Raw genomic sequence first — 21,244 nt, forward strand, 5'->3', positions numbered from 1 at the left:
GACAGTTTTTTTTTTTCTCTTTCAAAACAGTCCTACAAAATTATTGTAAATCTAGTCTAATTAATTATAAATTAGCAAGGAGCCACATGACACTTTGCAATAGTAGATGATTCCTATTAAACCATTCTAGATAAAGATTTTCATTTTAAAAAGTCTAGTTTAAACACTTATTTCCAATAGGATTACATTTTATCCACCACAGTGCACTTCTTTTTCTGTACATGGATTTCTCAGCAATAGTAGTATAGTTCAGACCAGATGTACTAAATAAAACAATAATCAGGGTCTGTTTACCTTTTTCATTATTCATTTTTTCACCACCTGCCGTCTGAGTTGTTGATAATAACTTGGTTTATGTACTTTATAGAAATATTTGCCCATCTACTTGAATGGCTTGTTAGGGAATTCACAGGTGAGTGAGGAACGAGGCTTTTGTTAGAAGCAGGTCAATTTCATACATGTACTGCATTATATTACAGTCATTTTTGATTTATGACTGTCTTTTCATTCAACTTTATATTGAAAAGCTAAACACCAATGCTGGTTTCCTTGTTCATTTTTGTGATTATTAAGTTTTTCACTTCTTTTTTAGATACTTGGAAATCAAATTCACCTTTATGTTTCTGGGGATGAATATGGAGCCAGAGTCTCCAACTTACTCATGTATGATGCTGTGTCAGCTGATATTGTGCGCCGGTGGGTGTACCCACTCACCCCAGAAATGAACTTCACAGATCAAGAAGGAGAGGCTTGTACTCACTCACGCCATAATGTCTATCGCGGGGAAGGAGTCAGCCTTGGTCATGGCAGCCAAATGGAAGAGAATGTGTTGATTGGCCAGGGTACTGTCATTGGCTCCAAGTGCCACATATCGAACAGTGTGATTGGGAAAAACTGCAATATTGGTATGTTTCCCTTTAATTGCCGGGTCTGAATAGGATCTGTGAATCTTTAACATAGATCAAAAATCATTTGCAAAATGTTGCTTTGCACCCTTGTAAACTATAGCACTAGTTATTATGCTGAAACAGTCCTTGAAGTGTTTTCTAAATAATAACCTTTTTCTCTTTTGCAGGTGATAATGTGATTTTGGACAGGGCCTATATCTGGAATAATGTTTGCATTGCTAATGACTCCCAAATTACACAGTCCATTCTGTGTGACAATGTGGAGGTGAAGGTGGGGGTAGTCTTGGAAAAGCATTGTGTCCTTGCATTCAATGTAAGTGTCTGATCTCTTAATAATTGTCATTTTGCGCCTGAGGCCATCTTTAGTAAAGTATACCATACAATAGTGGGGAAGCATTAAATCATTTTGTCATTCATCCATCCATCCATCCATTATCCAACCCGCTATACCCTAACCACAGGGTCAAAGGGGGTCTGCTGGAGCCAATCCCAGCCAACACAGGGCGCAAGGCAGAAAACAAACCCCGGGCAGGGCACACACACACACACACACACACCATGCACACACTAGGGACAATTTAGAATCGCCAATGCATGTCTTTGGACTGTGAGAGGAAACTCACACAGACACGGGGAGAACACGCAAACTCCACGCATGGAGGACCCGGGAAGCAAACCCGGGTCTCCTAACTGCGAGGCAGCAGCACTACCCACTGCGCCACCATGCCGCCCCTCATTATGTAAGAATATGCATTATAGCTATTTGCATGGAAGATATATTTTTGGTTGCATTCTGTGCCTATGAAAAGGCTCCTCTACATTCTGTATGCCTTTTCAGAATGATCACATTTTAACTGGGCAGCTTTTATTTGGGACAAATGCAACTGAATTTTTGTTTCTTTTTTTGCAAATTGTTACACACAAGCCAAAATAAATGAAAGGAGATTTTAAGAAAAAAAAAAAAAAGGAAAAATTTGATGTGTTTACAAACAATTAATCTAGCTTGGTGAAAACACTATTTACTTAAGTTCACAGCCTAATTTGTAATTATGTTCTGTTTGATGCCAAGATTTGACACTGTTTGCCCATTCTTTTTTCAAAAATATTTAAACTTACTCAAAGTGCAAGTTAACCATTGATGCACTGCACCTTAATTCATTTAGATCATTGAATTATTTTACGTCAGAAAAACTGTTAATTTTTATCTATCTATCTATCTATCTATCTATCTATCTATCTATCTATCTATCTATCTATCTATCTATCTATCTATCGTCAATCTGTTGTTGGATTGTTCTGACAGTTAAGTTAAAAGATATGTTTTCTTTAACTAGTTTTATATTTTTAACTAAGGAACTTTTTTGTCCATTTTGCTTCACTCACTTTTCCCCTTTTTCATTTGCAGTGCTATATAGTAGACCATTACCCCTTAGTACAATATTATACCCTTACTTGGGCCATGATATGATAATAAAGTGTTTTTTTAAAATATTTTCAGCATAATATACATTGTAATTACTGTAAAGGTTTCATTATATTGCAGTTTATTTGCCACATTTTGACTAAAGATTAAATGTCAAATGTTACCAGATGTCCTAATAGGTAACAATATCAGTTTGTTTCACCTAATCAAAAACCTCATCCATCTTGCATTTTTTTTAATAGGGAGAGTAGTTTTTAAGTATCTCATCAATTTGTACAGTAGTGTAGGGAATGTTCAGTTACAGTTCATATCATACATAGACAATGAATACACACAGGTTCATTATCAGAACTTTGGGCTAGTTGAGTCCTTGTGAGATACGCCATTATATTTATTGTAGGACAATAAACTTGTAATTTTGTGAAAATATTTGAAAGAATAAAAAATGACAGAAAAATGCACTTTTGGTGAATATTACTAATGTACATAGATTTTTTTTATTACTATAATAGCAATTTTTATAAATAAAAGTTCATAGCATTATGATTTTTTGAGGATTTTAAAGATCATTTTAAAGGGGTCCTGTGACTCCTCTTAATCATAAGCAAATGGTTTGCTTATAACAAATTGATAGATGATGTATTTTGTTATTTGTTCTGACACTGGTGTTATATTGACTTGTGGACGTGGACATATTTGTTGGAACCCATACAGCTCATTGAAAAAGTGCTGTAAATCTCCTGAAAAGCGATTAAATGAAAAGCATTTGTCCCATGTATACCTGCACGATATGTCATTGAGTAAAGCAAGTATGAAAAGAGATAAAATATTGCTTATTCTACAAAGAAATTCTAAATTGGCCTGGACATATTTGTTGGTATCCCTAGAAAAGATCATAAAAAATAGGATTAGACTGATTTTTCAAATTAGCTGTTTCCTTTAATTAGGATCACACGTCTCCAGTCGTTTAAATGAAGAAAAGTAAAACTATCAAGGCATTAAGTAATGAATGCACTACCCAGTGTCAGAAAGCTCAGTTTAAGTCACAGGTCATGGATCCTTAAACAGGATAATAATGACCCAAAGCACACAGCTAAAAACAAGAACAAGATGGCTAAGAAAAAAAGACATTGGACAATTCTGGAGTGGCCTTTTATGAGCCCTGATTTATTTCCTATCGAACATTTATGGAAAGAATTGAAACATGCAGTCCAGAGAAGCCCCACTTCAAACAAAACAAAAATTTGCTTAGGAAGAGTGTGCCAAACTACCTGTTGATAAGTGCAGATATCTCCTTGAGAACTGCAGGAATTGCTTGTTTGCAGTGATTGCCTCTAAAGGTTGTGCAACAAGCAAGCAAAATGACACCCTTTACTAGCTAGCTTAACAGATTACAGTATGCAGGCCAATAAAAGGTGTAATTTGATTAATATCTGATTACATCCATTATGGCTAACATGGTGCAACACCCTACTACTACAGACATACAAGGTTGTGCAACAAAATTTTAGGTTATGGGTCCCATCATTTTTGTCTTAGCCGTTTTCTTTTGTGTAGTTATTTGAAATATTCCTTTGAATCAAAATTTTAAAACAAAGTCAGATTTTTGTTAAATAAACAATAATATGTGCCATCTATGGAGTTTGCATGTTCTCCCCATGTATGCGTGGGTTTCCTCCGGGTGCTCCTGTTTCTTCCCACAGTCCAAAGACATGCAGGTTAGGTGCGTTGGCGATTCTAAATTGTCCCTCGTGTGTCGTTGGTGTGTGGGGATTGTGTGTGTGGGCGCCCTTCCCGGAGTTTGTTTCCTGCCTTGCGCCCTATGTTGGCTGGGATTGGCTCCAGCAGACCCTCGTGACCCTGCAGTTAGTATATAGTGGGTTGGATAATGGATGGATGGATGTGCCATCTACTTTTGTCACTTTCAAGTTACCTCGAGAGGCAATTCAGGTTCTTCTTTTTTCAGTGGAGGGGTACCAACAAATTTGTTGAAGTCTGTACATCTTACTAGCATTCGAATGCTATTCTAAAGGTGAAAATTTGTAATGCTTAATTTCTAATGCAGTTTTACCAAGTTGAGAGCATTCAGTAATACAAACATTAACAACTCTGCATTAGTTATTCTCTGTATATATGTGCTTTGTGTAATACACTTCTGATATATGTATTTGTATCATTATTTCTTGTGCATCTGAGTTGTATTATAATAATAATGATTTAATTTATCTTTATTATGCTGCGTGGCACTTTGCAGTTTCCTCTAAGTCCAAAGGTTTAGTCCAGAATACCATTTTGAGATATGTTGAGAGGCACAATTTAACCACTCCAAACCAGCTGCAGGTCCATCGGTGATAACACTGTATTTTTAATGGATGGGATGATTGGCTGTAGTAACTTTCATCTATCCTATTTTGAGAAATTTCTTAATCTAGACAAGGTTCTAATTGACTTCCAAGGAAGGATTTTATCTGATATGTGCTTTTTTTTTTATCAAAAATTAACTTGAAAGCTTCTTTTTGCCCAAAGTTGACTCTACAGTACTTTGATTTGCATTGCATTAGAAATGAGATGTACAAGTTTTATTATGAAGTAATAATAATTAACACTAGAATCACTGAAGCCTATGAATAAAGTCATAATCTTAAATTCCTTTGCACCTCTCCATCATGTCTTTGTTTTGCAAATATGTTAATCAGCACAAGCAGCCTACTGTCCTGTCATCCTACATTTACCCTGATTGTTGTAGACACGGAACACACATGAAATGCATGTATTCCAAATAAAGATATATTATTTACTCTATACAAATCCAGGCACCTCACACCCAGATAAGCAGACTTAAGGTGGGAGAAATACAGCTGCGTCAGTTTGGGGGAGAGGGAGATAGGATAGCAGTCTGCTTGCTACTTGTGCTGATTGACACATTTGCAATACAAAGACGCTGATGAGGAGGTGTGAAGCAATTTAAGGTGGCTCAGGATTATGACTTTTTTGTAGGCTTCAGGGATTCTAGTGTTAATGCAATTAAAATGGAATGTTTTACTGATAAAGCAGTTAGTCACACCAGGGGTAATTTATAGTTGGTGGTGTTTAGTCATGTGTATAGTTATGTTTTTCATCTTGGTATTTAGTATTCACTTATTAGAGTATCTAGCTTTCACATTTTTGATATGTGTTACATTGTATAGTGGTAAAATAAATCTAATTTTATATTTATTTGTGCCATGCTGTTAATGTAGAAATAAACAAAAATGTTTTCAGACGTTCCATTTGTACATGTTGAAAATATCCTTTAGAAAAAGGTAATATTTATTGTTTTTCTAATTTTGTAGGTAGTTGTGGGTCCAAATATTAAACTTCAAGAAGGCACAGTGATCTCCATGCATTACCCAGATGAGGAAACTGAGGAGGATGAAGATGAGTTCCTGAGTGATGATGCAGGGAACAACAGTCATCCAACAAAAGCCAAAATAAAAGGCAGGTTATTCAAAGCCTATGGCTTTAAAAGTGGATGATTGTTTTTAGTCTTTAGTATAAAGTTGAAAAGGCTTAGAGGATATAAATGTAATAGTTAGCATTTCTGTCTTAAAGTTCCAAGGATCTGGGGCCTCCTGTATAAATGGTTCATATGCACAAAAATATTGCATACACCCGTTTCTTCACACTTTGAGATGTACAAAAAGTAAACTTGCCGTAAAGTCACGCACATTTTCACGGTAGCCAACTACCTTACGTACACACGTTTCTGCTTAGTTTTCCAAACTTGCGGCACCAATTGTGAAAGCAGTGCTACTGTTTCTGTGTCATTTACCATTCTTTTTCATATTTGCATCAATGATGTGGGATTTATCAAATACACCGAAATTAATTTCATATTATTTACAAATTACATTAATTTGATTGTAATCATTTGTTACAATATAATGGTTCATGGAATGGCCAAACTGTTTCAACTACCATAGCTTCAGAAGACATTGCAAATGGAAGAATTAGAAGAGTGTGCATATTTATACAGTAGATGATGAAAATGACTGGCTTCTAAGTCGATTTTGATTTCCAGGAGCTATCCTCTTGGAGCTTTGTGCTGAACTGGTGCTGTCTTTACAAAGGCAGACTTTGAGAAATTGTGCTGTACCTGCTCCTTTGAAGGTCCTGTCCACTTGTGGGTTTTTAACCACAGGAGCTTTTCAATGTGAGCTTGCTGATTGATTGGATATTTCACAAATGTCACCGAGTCGTGCCATGCCAGCTGTATAGGATGTTCTTATCCGCTTGTCATCCAGATTTATAAGATTTCTTTACACTGTGGTTGAACTGTGAAACATCAAAGTGCAATTTGGAGCGGTCAGCTGCACGCCTTTTTGTTATTGCGACGGCACTGGACAAGTTACATCAGCCAGGGTTGAATCACCAAAAGAATGATCTGGCATTACATCATATATAGCCGGAGAACCTATAAAAATGGAAGCTCCATACAATCACAGGTGCTTTTTCCAGCTAGTGTGGCAAAAAGCAAGCAGTTCTTCTAAAGATTAGAGTCACCTCAAATAACCATGTAAAGAGAAGAGAATCGATCAGTTGTGTCACTCAGAGCCAATGCTGCACTATAAAGACACCTTCAGAGAATGAATTTGCTTATGTAAATAGAATGCATTTCCACTCTATTAATGTGCTGCTTTATAGTCTACAGAAAGTTTGTCACATTGTGCAGGCATGTGTTGTCCTGCATAATGTGCCACACTATCTTGGCTTGCCAGTACCTGAAGAGATATGGTATGAAGAACCTAACCCACCAAATGATCAGCCAAATCGGACAGCGTTACAACTTCATTTGCATGTAATAAGCAAAATGTAAAAACAGGTAATCAGATGCAGCATTTATTTTTTAACCAATTTGTTTAAATTGTGGTCAATATCACATAGTACAGCTCTTATATTCATTAGTTCATTGGCCACATCTTTTACAGTATCCACTGTTGCATTTTGTGACTCCAGAATATTGTCCGTCAGCACACAGCCAGATGATCGTCCAGTGATTTCCTAAGCAGAGGTGTGTGTAAAGCCAGCATCTGAAGATGTGCTGGACGCAGCAGCACTATCACCACATGGAGTTGTGTCCTCCGCACAGGGGTCAGTGTTTGTAATGTTGTCTGAAACAGAATAAAGACGGTGGGCTGCAACTCACCTTTTCACGTCAACTTTGATAGCTGACTGCTTCTTTTTTATTTCAAGAACTGTGCAACTTGAACTTTTTAGTGTCTCCACCATGCTGTATCACTCCATAACTTCCTTTTCATGCTTATACCACTACTTAAGCCAACAAATAGTAAATTTTTCTTTGCCTCCAATTCGCACTCACTGAAAGTTTTCTTTTTTCTACGTGATTTTTTTTCTATAATAAAAAACTGAATGGAAGGTGATACTTGTATTGGTTTGAATATTAAAATATGTAGAATTCTTGGAGGAGTTGGGGTTCAGCTGTATGCACGTGTTATGTGCATTAAATTTCACATTCATTTGGATTTATAAAGAAGAAGTGTGTGGAACTTGGTATATGCACAGTTTTATGCATCTGGATTTTTTTGTCTATATGCCATGTTTTAGTGTGAACTCTACGAACGGCGTTATACATGAGGCACCTGGTCGTGTATTTCCTTAGTAATTTCCCTAATTATCTTCTGTGTGAAGTTCACACTTTATTTTTTATTTTGTGCTTTTATTTTTGTCTTTCTTGTTTCTTTGGATTTGCTCCATATAGTAAAAATGTGAATGATAGCTTAATTAGCTTATGCAAATTAGTTAGTTTTCTGTAAATACTATGATATTTAATAGTAAAAACTTGTATAGAAAGTAAAGTTATGAATGAGTGTACAGTACTGCATATTGCATTCTGTACTTAAGTTTTTTTTCTTCTTCTTCTTCAAGGTTACAGTGTATATGAAGTAGGAACTGAAGGTAAAGGTTTTGTTTGGAGAGTATCTAACGTTTCACAATCTGAGGAAGATGAACTGTCCCAGTCTTTGTGGGGTGAGAAATATTTTTTGGCTTCAAATATAGAAAAAAAAAATAAGTCAACAATAAAGTAATTTCATCCACCCAGCTCTCCCCATTGGCATCACAGCTGATTCCTCCTTCTGCTGTTTTGCATGTGGTTACATTTCTTATCCTGTTAGGGAACATCTGCAATCTGTAAAGAGAAGCAACAGCAACCAATGTTAGAAAAATACCTACAGTTGTATTCTGTAGTCATTTATTGGCCTTATGTTATATAGTTCAAGAGGAAACTATAAATTAAAGTTCATTTTTTTTATGATGTTATAGGTCTGGTGTTAAACCCTGATCCAGAGAGCGAAAGTGAAAGTGATAAGAGTGAATGTTCTGAAGAGTCAGATAACAGGGGACTGTCACCTGAACTTGATGATGTGAAAGGTAACAGATTAATAATGTCTTTGTAGTAGTGGTAGTTCAAGGTGTGTACTTGGTATGTAGTAGAACTGATTTCTGTGTGTTTGTCTTGAAAAATGCAATGTTATGCAACATTAGGGACATCCTACAAAGATGTTTTTTTGTATTAAATGTAATAAGGGGAGTTGTAAAATTTGTAAATTTATAAACTGTTACACTGTTAACTTGTTGTTTTGTAGTCTAAGGTAATATCATCAAAGAAAACCTTGTATACAAACTGCTATTTCTCCATCTATAACCAGGCCAAATATCTTTCTCCTCTAAATCCCATACATGCTACAAGTTGCAGTTCATAACATGAATGAAATATGGTCAGCAAATTTGCTGGTAATGTTTTGTTGCCTAAAGTTTCCAAGTAATCTAGTGCTTGTTTCCATGGCCGGGAATAATATGTTTGTTTAAGATAGTAGTGTCATTGAGTATTTTGGCAGGGAAACGTTAAGTAAATCAGAATGGAAGAGTAAGAGTGCATGTAAAGCATTGTCTGGATTTAACTGCTAAGACCAGTGAGTTGTCTGATGCAGTAACAGGTATAGCATTTGAAAGCATTGATGTTCAGTAGCTAAAAGCTCAGCTTTCTGATCTAGTTTTATTTTCCTGTGTAATTTTTCAAAGACCTGCATCTTGCTGCCTTAGAGGGCACGCTAGAATCTACAAACCGGATTCCAAAAAAGTTGGGACACTAAACAAATTGTGAATAAAAACTGAATGCAATGATGTGGAGATGGCAAATGTCAATATTTTATTTGTAATTGAACGTAGATGACAGATCAAACGTTTAATCCGAGTAAGTGTATAATTTTAAAGGAAAAATATGTTGATTCAAAATTTCACGGTGTCAACAAATCCCAAAAAAAGTTGGGACAAGTAGCAATAAGAGGCAAGTGCCTGGTGGCTGGACCTTTGACCACAGGGCCCAGCCGGGCTTAGCCCGAAGCAGCAAAGTGGTTCCGCTCTCTTGAGGACCCACCACCTGCAAGAGAGGCCATAGGGGTCGGGTGCAATGTGATATGGGTTATGGCCGAAGGGTGGAACTCTGGCGTTCTGACCCTTGGTTGCCGAAACTGGCTCTTGGGACATGGAATATTACCTCTCTGGCAGGGAAGGAGCCTGAATTGGTGTGAGAGGTTGAGAGGTACCGCTAGATATAGTCGGGCTGACCTCTACGCATAGTCTGGGCTCTGGAATGACTCCTCTTGAAAGAGGCTGGACTTTGTTCCACTCTGGAGTTGCTGTGGGTGAAAGGCATTGGGCAGGGGTGGGCTTGCTTATGGCCCCCTGGCTCAAGGCCTACACATTGGGGTTCTCCTTGTTGGACGAGAGTGCACCTGGGGGGAAGGACTCTGACTATTATTTGCGCTTACGCTGCCAAAAGGCAGTTCAGACTACCCAGCCTTCTTGGAGTCCCTGGAAGAAGCGCTGCGAGGTGCAGCTCCTGGGGACTCTATCGTCCTGCTGGGAGACTTAAATGCTCACATTGGCAATGACAGTGAAACCTGGAGAGGTATGATTGGGAGGATTGGCCTCCCTGATCTAAACTCGAGTGGTGTTCAGTTGTTGCACTTCTATGCTGGCCATGGATTGTTCATAACGAACACCATGTTCGAGCATAAGGGTGTCCATAAGTGCACTTTGCGCCAGGATGCCCGAGGTCGCATACTTGATGATCGACTGTGTAATTGTGTCATCGGATCTGCAACCTTATGTCTTGGACACTTGGGTGAAGAGAGGGGCTGAGCTGTCAACTGATCACCACCTTGTGGTAAGTTGGATCAGATGGTGGGAGACCAGGCAGACCCAAACGTATAATTAGGGTCTGCTGGGAACGTCTGGCAGAGAAACTGGTCAGAAAGATATTTAACTACCACCTCCGGCTGAACTTCAACCTCATTCTGAGGGAGGCGAAGGACTTTGAGTGTGAATGGGCCATGTTCTGAGCCTCCATTGTCAAAGCAGCAGAACGGAGCTCTGGCCGCAAGGTTGTTGGTTCCCTTTTGTGGCGGCAATCCACAAACCTGGTTGTGGACACCTAAGGTTTGAGAGGCTGTCAAGTTAAAGAAAGAGTCCTATCGGGTCTGGTTGACCAGTGGGACTCCAGAGGCAGCTGAGGGTACCGGCTGTTGCAGAGGCAAAAACTTGGGCATGGGAGGAGTTTGGGGAAGCCATGGAAAATGACTTTCGGTCGGTATGAGAAGGTTCTGGCAAACCGTGAAGTGCCTCAGGAGGGGAAAGCGGTGCTCCACCAGCACTGTGTACAGTGGAGATGAGGCCCTGCCGACAGATGTTATTGACCGGTGTAAGGAATACTTCGAGGATCTTTTCAATCCCACCAGCATGTCTTCCTTAGAGGAAGCAGAGCTGGAGGACTCTGGCCGTCCATATCAGGGGCCAAGGTCACTGAGGTAGTTAAAAAGCTCTGAGGTGGTGGGGCTCCTAGGATGGACGTGGTTCAAGACTCTGGATGTTGTGGGGCTGTCCTGGTTGACACGTCTCTGCAATATTGCATGGACATCGGGGGGCAGTGCCTCTGGATTGGCAAACCGGAGTGGTGGTCCCCTTTTTGAGAAGGGTGACCGGAGGGTGTGCTCCAACTTTAGGGGTTTTCAGCTTCCCCGGTAAGGTCTATTCAGGGGTGCTAGAGAAGAGAGTTTGGTGGATGGTCAAATCTCAGATTCAAGAGGAACAATGTGGATTCTGTCCCAGCCTTGGAACATTGGACCAGCTCTACACCTTGGGCAGGATCCTGGAGGGGGCATGGGAGTTTGCCCAACCAGTCCACAAGTGTTTTGTGGATTTGGAGAAGGCATTCGACCGTGTCCCTCGAAGCATCCTGTGGGGTGTGCTCCAAGAGTATGGGGTACAAGGCTCATTGATACAAGCCATTCACTCACTTTACAGGAGGAGCAGGAGCTTGGTCCGCATTGCCGGTAATAAGTCAAACTTGTTTCCTGTTGAGGTTGGACTCTGCCAGGGCTGCCCTTTGTCACTGATTCTGTTCATAAGTTTTATAGACAGAATTTCTAGGTGCAGCCAGGAAGTGGAGGGGGTCTGGTTTGGTGACCTCAGAATCTCATCTCTGCTATTTGCGGATGACGTGGTTCTGTTGGCTTCATTGGACTGTGACCTCCAGCTCTCACTGGAGCGGTTCACAGCCGAGTGTGAAGCAGCGGGGATGAGAGTCAGCACCTCTAAATCTGAGGCCATGGTTCTCTGCCGGAAAAGGGTGGAATGATCTTTCCGGGTTTGGGACACATTACTGCCTCAAATAGAGGAGTTCAAGTATCTCGGTGCCTTGTTCACGAGTGAGGGAAGAATGGAGCGGGAGGTTGACAGACGGATTGGTACGGCTACTGCGGGCTCTGCAACGGTCCGTCGTGGTGAAAAAAAGAGCTGAGCCAAAAGGCGAGACTGTCGATTTACCAGTCGATCTACGTTCCTACCCTCACCTATGGCCACGATCTTTAGGGAGTGACCGAAAGAGCAAGATCGCGGATACAAGTGGCCAAAGTGAGTTTTCTCCGCAGGGTGACTGGACTGTCCCTTAGAGGTAGGGTGAGGAGTTCAGTTATCCAGGAGAGACTCGGAGTAGAGTCGCTGCTCCTCCGCATTGAGAGGAGTCAGTTGAGGTGGTTCGGGCATCTGGACGCCTCCCAGGGGGGTGTTCTGGGCATGTCCCACTGGGAGAAGGCCACGGGGCAGACACAGGACACACTGGAGGGATTATATCTCCCGGCTGGTCTGGGAATGCCTCGGGGTCCCCCCAGAGGAGCTGGAGAAGGTGGCTGGGGAGAGGGAGGTCTGGGCTTCCCTGCTTAGGCTGCTGCCCCCACAACCCGACCTTGGATAAGCGGTGGACAGTGGATGGATGGATGGATGGATGGTTTTGAAATTGACACCAATCTGAGGTGAAAGTCAGTACAAAGCGTCTAGTCAACTTTTCTTCTGTCTAGTATTTTAATTCTTTTGTGTTTATTGGCAAACTGGTCAACACAATTTACAGCCTGTTATCTTTCACATTACTGGCAGTTTCTCTGTTGAACCAAAATGCCATATGAAACAAAGGCACGCCTGTAATCAAAGCTGAGAAACATTCAGGAAACAGAGTGCTAAAGACTGGTATTGGTTGTAAGCAGGTTCAGAAATTATACAGAATAATAGTTAAAATTAAAGAATCAAATATTGTAAGTCCACATCATCTTATTTTCCTGGAATCCATGAATTCGGCTGTATACATTGTTAAGCTGTTTAGAGCTGAACTGAAAATGTAATTGTTTAATAATAGAACATTTTCAACCAGTAAATTAAACAACATAACATTTTCCATTGAAATCCACTAGTTTTTATACACTGTTCACTCACCATAACATTAAAACCACTTGCATAATATTATGAGGGTTCTCTTCGTTCTGTCAGAACAGCTGTAACCCATTAAGGCATTAGTAGAAGATCCTTTAAGTCCTGTAAGTTGTGAGGTGGGTTTTCCATGGATTGTGCTTGTTTTTCCAGCACAACTCCCAGATGCACATTTGGATTGAGGTCTGGTAAATTTGAGGGCCAAATTTATAGATTTTCTTTGTCATGTACTCACACCATTTCTGAACAAATTTGTGTATTGTGGTAGGAAGCATTATTCTGCTGAAAGAGGCCACACCCATTAGGTAATACTATTGCCATGAAGGAATGTTCATTGTCTTCAGTAATCTTTAGGTATGTGGTACATGTCAGAGTAACATCCACAGCCCCGTACACAGGAAGCTGTGATGCACTGTGTGTTTTGACACCTTTCTCATGGCTAGCATTCATTTTTGTAGCAACTTACTCCCCACACTCATCAATGAGCCTTGGGCGGCCATGCCCATGTTGTGGGTTCGCTGGTTGTCCTTTATTGACTGTTTTTGGTAGATACTAACCACTGCATACCAAAAACACTCCACATTCCTTCCACATTTAGAGATGCTTTCCCCTATCTTCTAGCTATCACAATATGGCCGTGGTCAAAGTTGCTCAGATCCCTACGCTTGCCCATTTTTTCTACCTCATGCAAACTACCTTCAAGAACTGACTGTTGAATTGCTGCCTAATATATTTATTCCACCTCTTGATAGGCACCATTGTAATAAGATAATCAGTGTTATTCTCTTCACCTGTCATTGGTTTCAATGTTGTGGCTGATCGGTGTATAAAAGATATTTTTTAAGGAAGCCGTCAAATTTAAACAGCACTTGTATTACCCTTCTGTACCTCCTATTCCGTGGAAAGAAGTGAAGGTGTATGTTTTATGATAACAGATTTAAATTTTAACAACCAAAGTCCAAAGCAGACTGCTGTAAGGAAAAACTCCTTAAAAAATACAAAGATCAGGTGCAGGAAATAAACAGTTTAATGTTTTGAGTATTTTTACACATTCACTAAATTCTGCACAATGTTTGTTGAAAATTTTAAGGTTTCAGAGGAATAATAAAATTATTTTTTAAGCTCTTTGTGATGCATAATATCTGTGATCTCACTGCAAACATTAATAGTACAAGATTTTGTAATGTACTGCACAAAAAAGGACATCTAGCTTAAAGCAGATTTTTTAAGTTTACTAAAGGAAAATTAAATATAAGTTGAAGTGGGGAAAAAAAAAACATTTGTGTTTGTGTACTTCAAACTTAACCTTACGTGGAGTGAATTGTTTTAGAAAATGTATCCAATGTTAATGCTTGTTTCTTAGTAACAGATTCCAAATGTAATATTTAGGAGTTTGTTGTCTGAATTCCAATGGCATTTCTTTTATTTTAAAAATTCTGACACAACTTTTTGATCTTTTCAGTATTCCAGGTGGAGGTTATGGGAACCTTGCAGAGAGGGATGGAAGAAAACATAGGCTGTGATAATCTTGTCCTAGAGATCAATTCTTTAAAGTAAGAAGACATTAGAGCGTAGTATGGAAGTTTAGTGTTGAATTTGCATCTTAAAGGGAGGAAATGTACTTTATCAGTCTTCATGCTCACTTGTTTTGGTTTATTTGAGGTTGTTGCAGTATAAGCCATATTCCAAAATCTACAGTAAAGCAATCAGATGCTAAAAAATACCCCAGATGTTCATGTCCAGTTTGTAAAGCATACAATGAATAAGATTTTTTTTGAAAGGTTGTAAATTACAGATTTTAGTCGATGGGTTTAAATTGTTAATTCAAAGTGTAATTGTAAAGAAGCACTTATGTTATTTTTTGCATTTACAGATATGCCTACAACATATCTCTGAAAGAGGTAATGCAAGTTATCAGTAAAGTGGTGCTGGAATTTCCCATACAACAGCAGGGATGCAGCTTGTCTGCAGCACAGTACAGTTCACTGATCATTCCTGTAAGTCACACATTCCAATGAAACTTAAATATATTTAGTATTCTATTTGTAGCTGCATTTTCCCAAAATTACCAAAGTTCTGCAGCTTTAATTTGCTTCATGGGATTCTAGCAATAGCCTGATATGTTGAAATGATTCCACAGGCAAAATATCTTCATTTTTAAAAGCTTTAGTAAAGTAAAACAGTTCACACAAAAATAGGGAAAAAATGGGCATTTGCAAAGTAAAGAAAAGTTCTATTATAGCTTATGTCTTGTTTCTTTCTTTACGTTCTCTCATACAGCTGAACCATTTCTATATGGTCAGAAAACTGTATGCCTATCCCATTCACAAACTGAAAATGGCCGTATCAGTCCATGCTAGCAACGAGACTAATTCCAGACACACACTGACTCAATTTACACACTGTATTACTGATATAGCAAGAAGGTTCTATCACATATTAACATACGGGGGAGAAAGACTATACCATAAGCTGTAAATATGAAAAAAATTGTATTCTATTCTACTTAAGCAAACAAAATTATGCGTTTAGCTTAACACTAGAATTACCAAAGCCTACGAAAAAACTCAGAGATCTGTCCCACCTTAAATCCCTTCACACCACTCCGCCAGCGTCTTTTGTCCTGTAAATGTATTGATAATGTACAAACAGCCTACTATCACATCCCCCCACCGCTGCACAGTTTTCTCAGCTCAAGTCTGTTTACCTGCGTGTCAGTTGCTTAGAGTTGTATAGAGTGAGAAGTCAAGCAAAATGACACCTTTTATAAATACTATATCGTTATTTGGAGCACTTGCATTTCATGTGTGTTCTGTGTCTACAACAATCTATGTAAAGACATTGTTAAAACAGAAACGTTTTTCTTGTTTTAGTAATAATTAACAAAATGTAGACATGTGTGAAGCCAGAAGTACAAATATCATATCACAAAAGGTACAAATATAACAGAACAAGAGCGCTTCTATTCAAGAATATAACTGCAGTAAAAGAACCTGCATTAGGGTGCGACATTCACACCCCTTTGATACGACCGCTTCGGTGGCGCAACGGTATCAACTGTTGACTGGTAATCAAAACTTCACGGGTTCGACCCCGGACGAGTCCGTTTTAAGAAATGAACTGCTCTTATTCTTACTATTGTAGAATAATAACATATGTTTGATTTGAGTCTGTAACAGCCGGTGTAAATTTATGATACTTGTAAAGGTTAGCTTTGGTTTTTTTATTCAGTTTTATTTTCTCAGTCGCGTTCATGATCCTACACCCCTGATCTGACACTCCTTTTTTCACATAAAGACTCACTATAACAGAGGAGAACTCAGATGATGACGACAGTTCTACATCGGAGAAAGAATGCACGTTACACTTTTGCCGTCGCTGTACTTTGTATATGTACACGGGAAGCTCTGCAGTCTACTTGTGACTTTACGCTGTAGGAAAATAATTAAATAAATCAAGGAAAATAGGTAAATAACATTCGATCTGGCTGTTATATACAAATTAAAGCGACAGCAGCTTCCACCTTCAGCTATAGACTCTTCAGTATGCTAACGACTCTCCATGCTAGTGTTTAGATCAAAGGGGTGTGAATTTCACACCCTAACGCAGGTTCTTTTTCTGCATTTATATTCTTGAATAGAAGTGCACTTGTTCTGTTATATTTGTACCTTTTGTGAAAGTGTTTATTTGATATTTGGACTTCAGGTTTAACACATTTTACACTTCATGTCTACATTTTGTCAATTACTAAAACATGAAAAACGTTTCTATTTTAACGATGTGTTTATATAGATTGTTGTAGACACTGAACACACATGAAATGCTTGTGTTCCAAATAACGATATAATATTTATAAAAGGTGTCATTTTGCTTGACTTCTCACTCTATACAACTCTAAGCAACTGACATGCAGGTAAACAGACTTGAGCTGAGAAAACTGTGCGGCAGTGGGGGGATGTGATAGTAGGTTGCTTGCTGCTTATTGACACATTTACAGGACAAAAGATGCTGGCAGAGAGGTGCGAAGGGATTTAAGGTGGGACGGATATAGTTTTTTTGTAGGCTTTGGTAATTTTAGTGTTAAAGCTTTATCCTTCTAAGATTGGCTCTTACACTACTGTTAATTGAATGTGTGTGATTGCATATCTATCAATATGCAATACTTATTGCATCTGAAATGTTCTATTTGTCCCTGCTAAATACACCATTACTATATTATATATTTCAGTGTTATTTCCGTTGTTTGAAATGTTTGCCATTAATGGAAAAATCCCTGTTTCATTCATTGCTTTTTCAATTACTTGTTGTAAAGTCAATGAATGTCAAATTCCAGACAGTTTGTTACACATTTTAGAATTATCATGTACTAGCAAAATACCCACACTTTGCAGCGGCGAAGTACTGCCTTAAAATTTTAATTAAGAAGAAAAGTTAACCTTTTTAAACTGTGGGAAAATATACCAATAATTTTTTGTTAAGGATCTCTTTGTATACCACGTTGTCAGTTCGGCCGTCCGGTTGTAATATGACCAAGCTGTGCGCTGAGCTTACTCTTGAGCATGCAACATACAGTTGGCCATGTGAAAAGCAATCTTGCCTCAAATCTCACAGCTTGGATTGCTGCTGTCATAATCGGTTTGAGTTTCATGGTTTGTTTCAATAACGACAGTATTTGTAGGACTTGTTGTGTTGAAGTGACATTCGGCATCTGTCAAACGTTGTAAGCATGAAACCGGTTTCATCGATAACTTTGCATCCAGCTTTTGAGAGTTTAAACATTAATAAACATCAAAGTGTCCACTACTAAAATCGTCACCTGTGAATCTAAGACGTTTAAGAGGCGTTAGCGGTTGTCCAAAGGTGTAAAATATTTGGCCATTTTGGTACACTTGAAAGCGACAACCGAGCAATTCAGCGGCAGCCATCAACTCACAAGCAGAACCATAGGTGAACGGCTTAAGCATTTCACTCTTATAGTGCTCCTGTGTAGTATAATTATCTCCTGTACCGTCATCAGTCCACACCTTGAACCTGTCCCAGTCATTCAATACATAAGACACAATGTTCCTCTGGATATCAAGAGTGAGCTTGATATGGCTGTGCAATATGTAACACAGAAAATTTATAAAAGGCAGGTGCTATCTCCGGGCATGGAAACCACTCGGTAAGTGACAGTTCTTTGATCGACGGTGATCACCTCGATAGACATGTTAATGGGGGTACGGTTGGAACGATAAAGGAAATGGGTACTTGAACAATGTAAAGTAAGTCTAAATTACCTACACAATAACTATAATCGTAATAAACGAACAATACAACAGTGGAGAAGCCGTGGATTAAATAAAAAGGCTGCAGTTACCAGCAGGGAGATGTGAATCCCATGGTGAAGCAAGGAAGGGAATGAAGAGACCGGAGCGACAGACAGCCTTATATAGGCAGGCAGCCAGCCAACAACATGGGAGGCGTTGGGATGGGGGACCCAATGGCGCCTCACATGGTGACCGAGCTGCAGGCTAAGGACGTATATATGTACGTAAGTAGGATTCAGTGAGTGCTGGGAACCTGCGTACCAAATTTCTTGAAGATGGGCCCATAAGTAACAAAGGCCGTTGGAAAGTTCAATATGGCAGCCGACAGTGGCGTCATACTACCGAAATAAGTACATACATCGGTTTCAGTTAGCGCAGGGAAGCCGCCTACCAAATTTTCGTGAAGATGGGGCCATAAATAAGAAAGTTCAACATGGTGGACGTTGTCGACCGTTATGACCGTTACACGTAGAATTTCGAAATGAAACCTGCTTAACATTTGTAAGTAAGCTGTAAGGAATGAGCCTGCCAAATTTCAGCGTTCTACCTACACGGGAAGGTGGAGAATTAGTGACGTTGGAAAGTTTAATATGGCGGCCGACAGTGGCATTATACCAGCGAAATAAGTACGTACATCGGTTTTACCTGCCGAATTTTGTGAAGATGGGCCATAAATAAGAAAGTTTAACATGGCGGACGTTGTCGACCGTTATGCGTAGAATTTCGAAATGAAACCTACTTAACTTTTGTAAGCAAGCTGTAAGGAATGAGCCTGCCAAATTTCAGCCTTCTGCCTACACGGGAAGTTGGAGAATTAGTGATGAGTGAGTGAGTCAGTCATTGAGGGCTTTGCCTTTTATTAGTATAGATGTAAAGCATCGGCCTATAGAACAAGTATTGACAGTGTCTTATTGAAATGTAAACATCTTCCTCACCTACACAGTAAGAAGAGGCTCAACTGATTTTTTGAGTGGCATGCATGATCAGATTAAAAAAGTATTTACAGTTTTAGGCTTTTAACCACACATTATACATTTTATTTCTAAAGATAAAATAGTATGGATTTGTTATACCTTGTTTATTTTCTCACAGTTTGCCAATAAACCTTTTGTTCCAATTATTTAATTCCATAGAATACAAATGTTTGTCAAATAATCTATACTACCCTAATGAGGTCCTTTGAGACCACTGGAGTCATTTTGGTGGCAACGACTTTTATTTCAAAAATTTTGTGTAGATCCATTACATTATTTTTGTATTATTATGTATACATAACACCCACAGATTTGTACTATTTATAGTTCATCCTGTATTCCACCTTTTTGCCAGCTGGTGATTTATAGTCCAGCTAGCCAAGTTAGCAGAATGTTAATTTAATAAAAATAAAATATCTCAACAAGCAAGCACACCAATATAGCTTTTAATATTTTGGCTATTTTTTTTGTCAGGTTTATACAATTTTTCTTCTACGCTGTTATTCTCAAGCAAATATTTTAACTTAATGTAATATGATTTTTATTTCAAAGTATAGTGCTAACTCTACTTATTTAGCTACTTTCACATATAAGTTGTATCCATTTTCAAGAGCAACATCAGTCTATTCATGAAGTTGAAAAGAGACCGAATACTGCTCAGAAAAAGATTGCCATGTCATGCCTTGACAGATCAGTGATTGGATGCATTTTTGTGTAAAATTTTGCCAAACATTTGTCATATCTTCATCTGCTTCTTTTTCTGAAGTGCCTGCACTGCTTTTAAAATTCTTCATATCAGATGTTATGGTGTAAAAGAGCATTATTTTTATTTAAAATGAGCTGCGTCTTTGCTATTCAAAAAGTCTGACGGTGCTCTTTTGCTTTTTATTCATGATGAATATATTTTACCATTGTTAAGTAAACAGTTCAACACATGTAATGCCAAAATCATTCCTATTGCGCCAACATTCCACAGGCATGTCTACTGCCTCATGTTCTGCCTTTGCTCCTTAGTATGCTTTACTTTGTGTATTTTTGACAGTAACTGTAATATAGCTGTTTCTAGTATAGATTCTAAACAGTCATTAACAACAATGACAAATTATTTTTTGTTGATATACTCTTATTTTCTTTAGTTGTTGAAGAGATGGACCCCTGTATTTAAAAATTATATTCGAAGGGCCCAGGACCATCTAGATTGTTTGGCAGCGATTGAAGAGTTTTTTCTTGAACATGATTCTCTTTGGACTGCAATGGTCAAGGTAAATACAAAGTCTGGTGATTTTTTTTTTATCTGTAATTTTCAGCAAGTGACGGCTGTATAACACTTGGTCCCATGACACTTAACTTAGTTTGTTGTCATATATTATCGCTCAAATTTAAAAAAGCATATTAATAATTTGTATGTTCAGAAATAATAAAAACATATTTACTAAGCTTGCAACATTACTTGTGAAACAAACTATTATATGTATACATGTCCTATTCCAATAGGTAAATCACTTTAATTTTAGTAAGTTAGAACTGTGATCTTTTTGATGAATTAGTGCTTTTGTGTGTTCATTTTATAAGTATTCTTCCTAGGTTTTAATGACATCATACCAACAAGATATTTTGGCAGAGGAAGCCATTCTGCGCTGGTTTTCACAAGGGGCAACTACAGAGAAAGCCAAGCAGCTGCGAAAAAATCAGGGGGTAAGCTGGTAGTGGGACAGGAAAAATAATGTGGATGGGTTATGTTAGCTGGATTTAATTATGGGTAGCACATTGGATTTTGCTGTACTGTACTTTCAGCTCCAGAGACTTGATTTA

The 21,244-nt window shown here is 38.6% G+C and overlaps 1 protein-coding gene across 1 annotated transcript in view; it reads left to right on the forward strand.

Annotated features, from left to right (window-relative positions):
- The window catches only part of eif2b5 (eukaryotic translation initiation factor 2B, subunit 5 epsilon), a 45,388-nt gene that overhangs the window by 22,910 nt on the left and 1,234 nt on the right, over positions 1–21,244 (forward strand). Inside the window, exons 7-15 of the mRNA XM_039766454.1 lie at positions 593–905; positions 1,076–1,221; positions 5,664–5,808; positions 8,257–8,358; positions 8,653–8,760; positions 14,612–14,702; positions 15,023–15,146; positions 20,569–20,694; positions 21,017–21,127. Coding sequence (XP_039622388.1) covers positions 593–905; positions 1,076–1,221; positions 5,664–5,808; positions 8,257–8,358; positions 8,653–8,760; positions 14,612–14,702; positions 15,023–15,146; positions 20,569–20,694; positions 21,017–21,127 — 1,266 coding nt within the window. The remainder of the gene's footprint in view (positions 1–592; positions 906–1,075; positions 1,222–5,663; positions 5,809–8,256; positions 8,359–8,652; positions 8,761–14,611; positions 14,703–15,022; positions 15,147–20,568; positions 20,695–21,016; positions 21,128–21,244) is intronic.

This window comes from Polypterus senegalus, chromosome 1 (assembly GCF_016835505.1).
Source record: "Polypterus senegalus isolate Bchr_013 chromosome 1, ASM1683550v1, whole genome shotgun sequence".
Lineage (NCBI taxonomy): Eukaryota > Metazoa > Chordata > Cladistia > Polypteriformes > Polypteridae > Polypterus > Polypterus senegalus.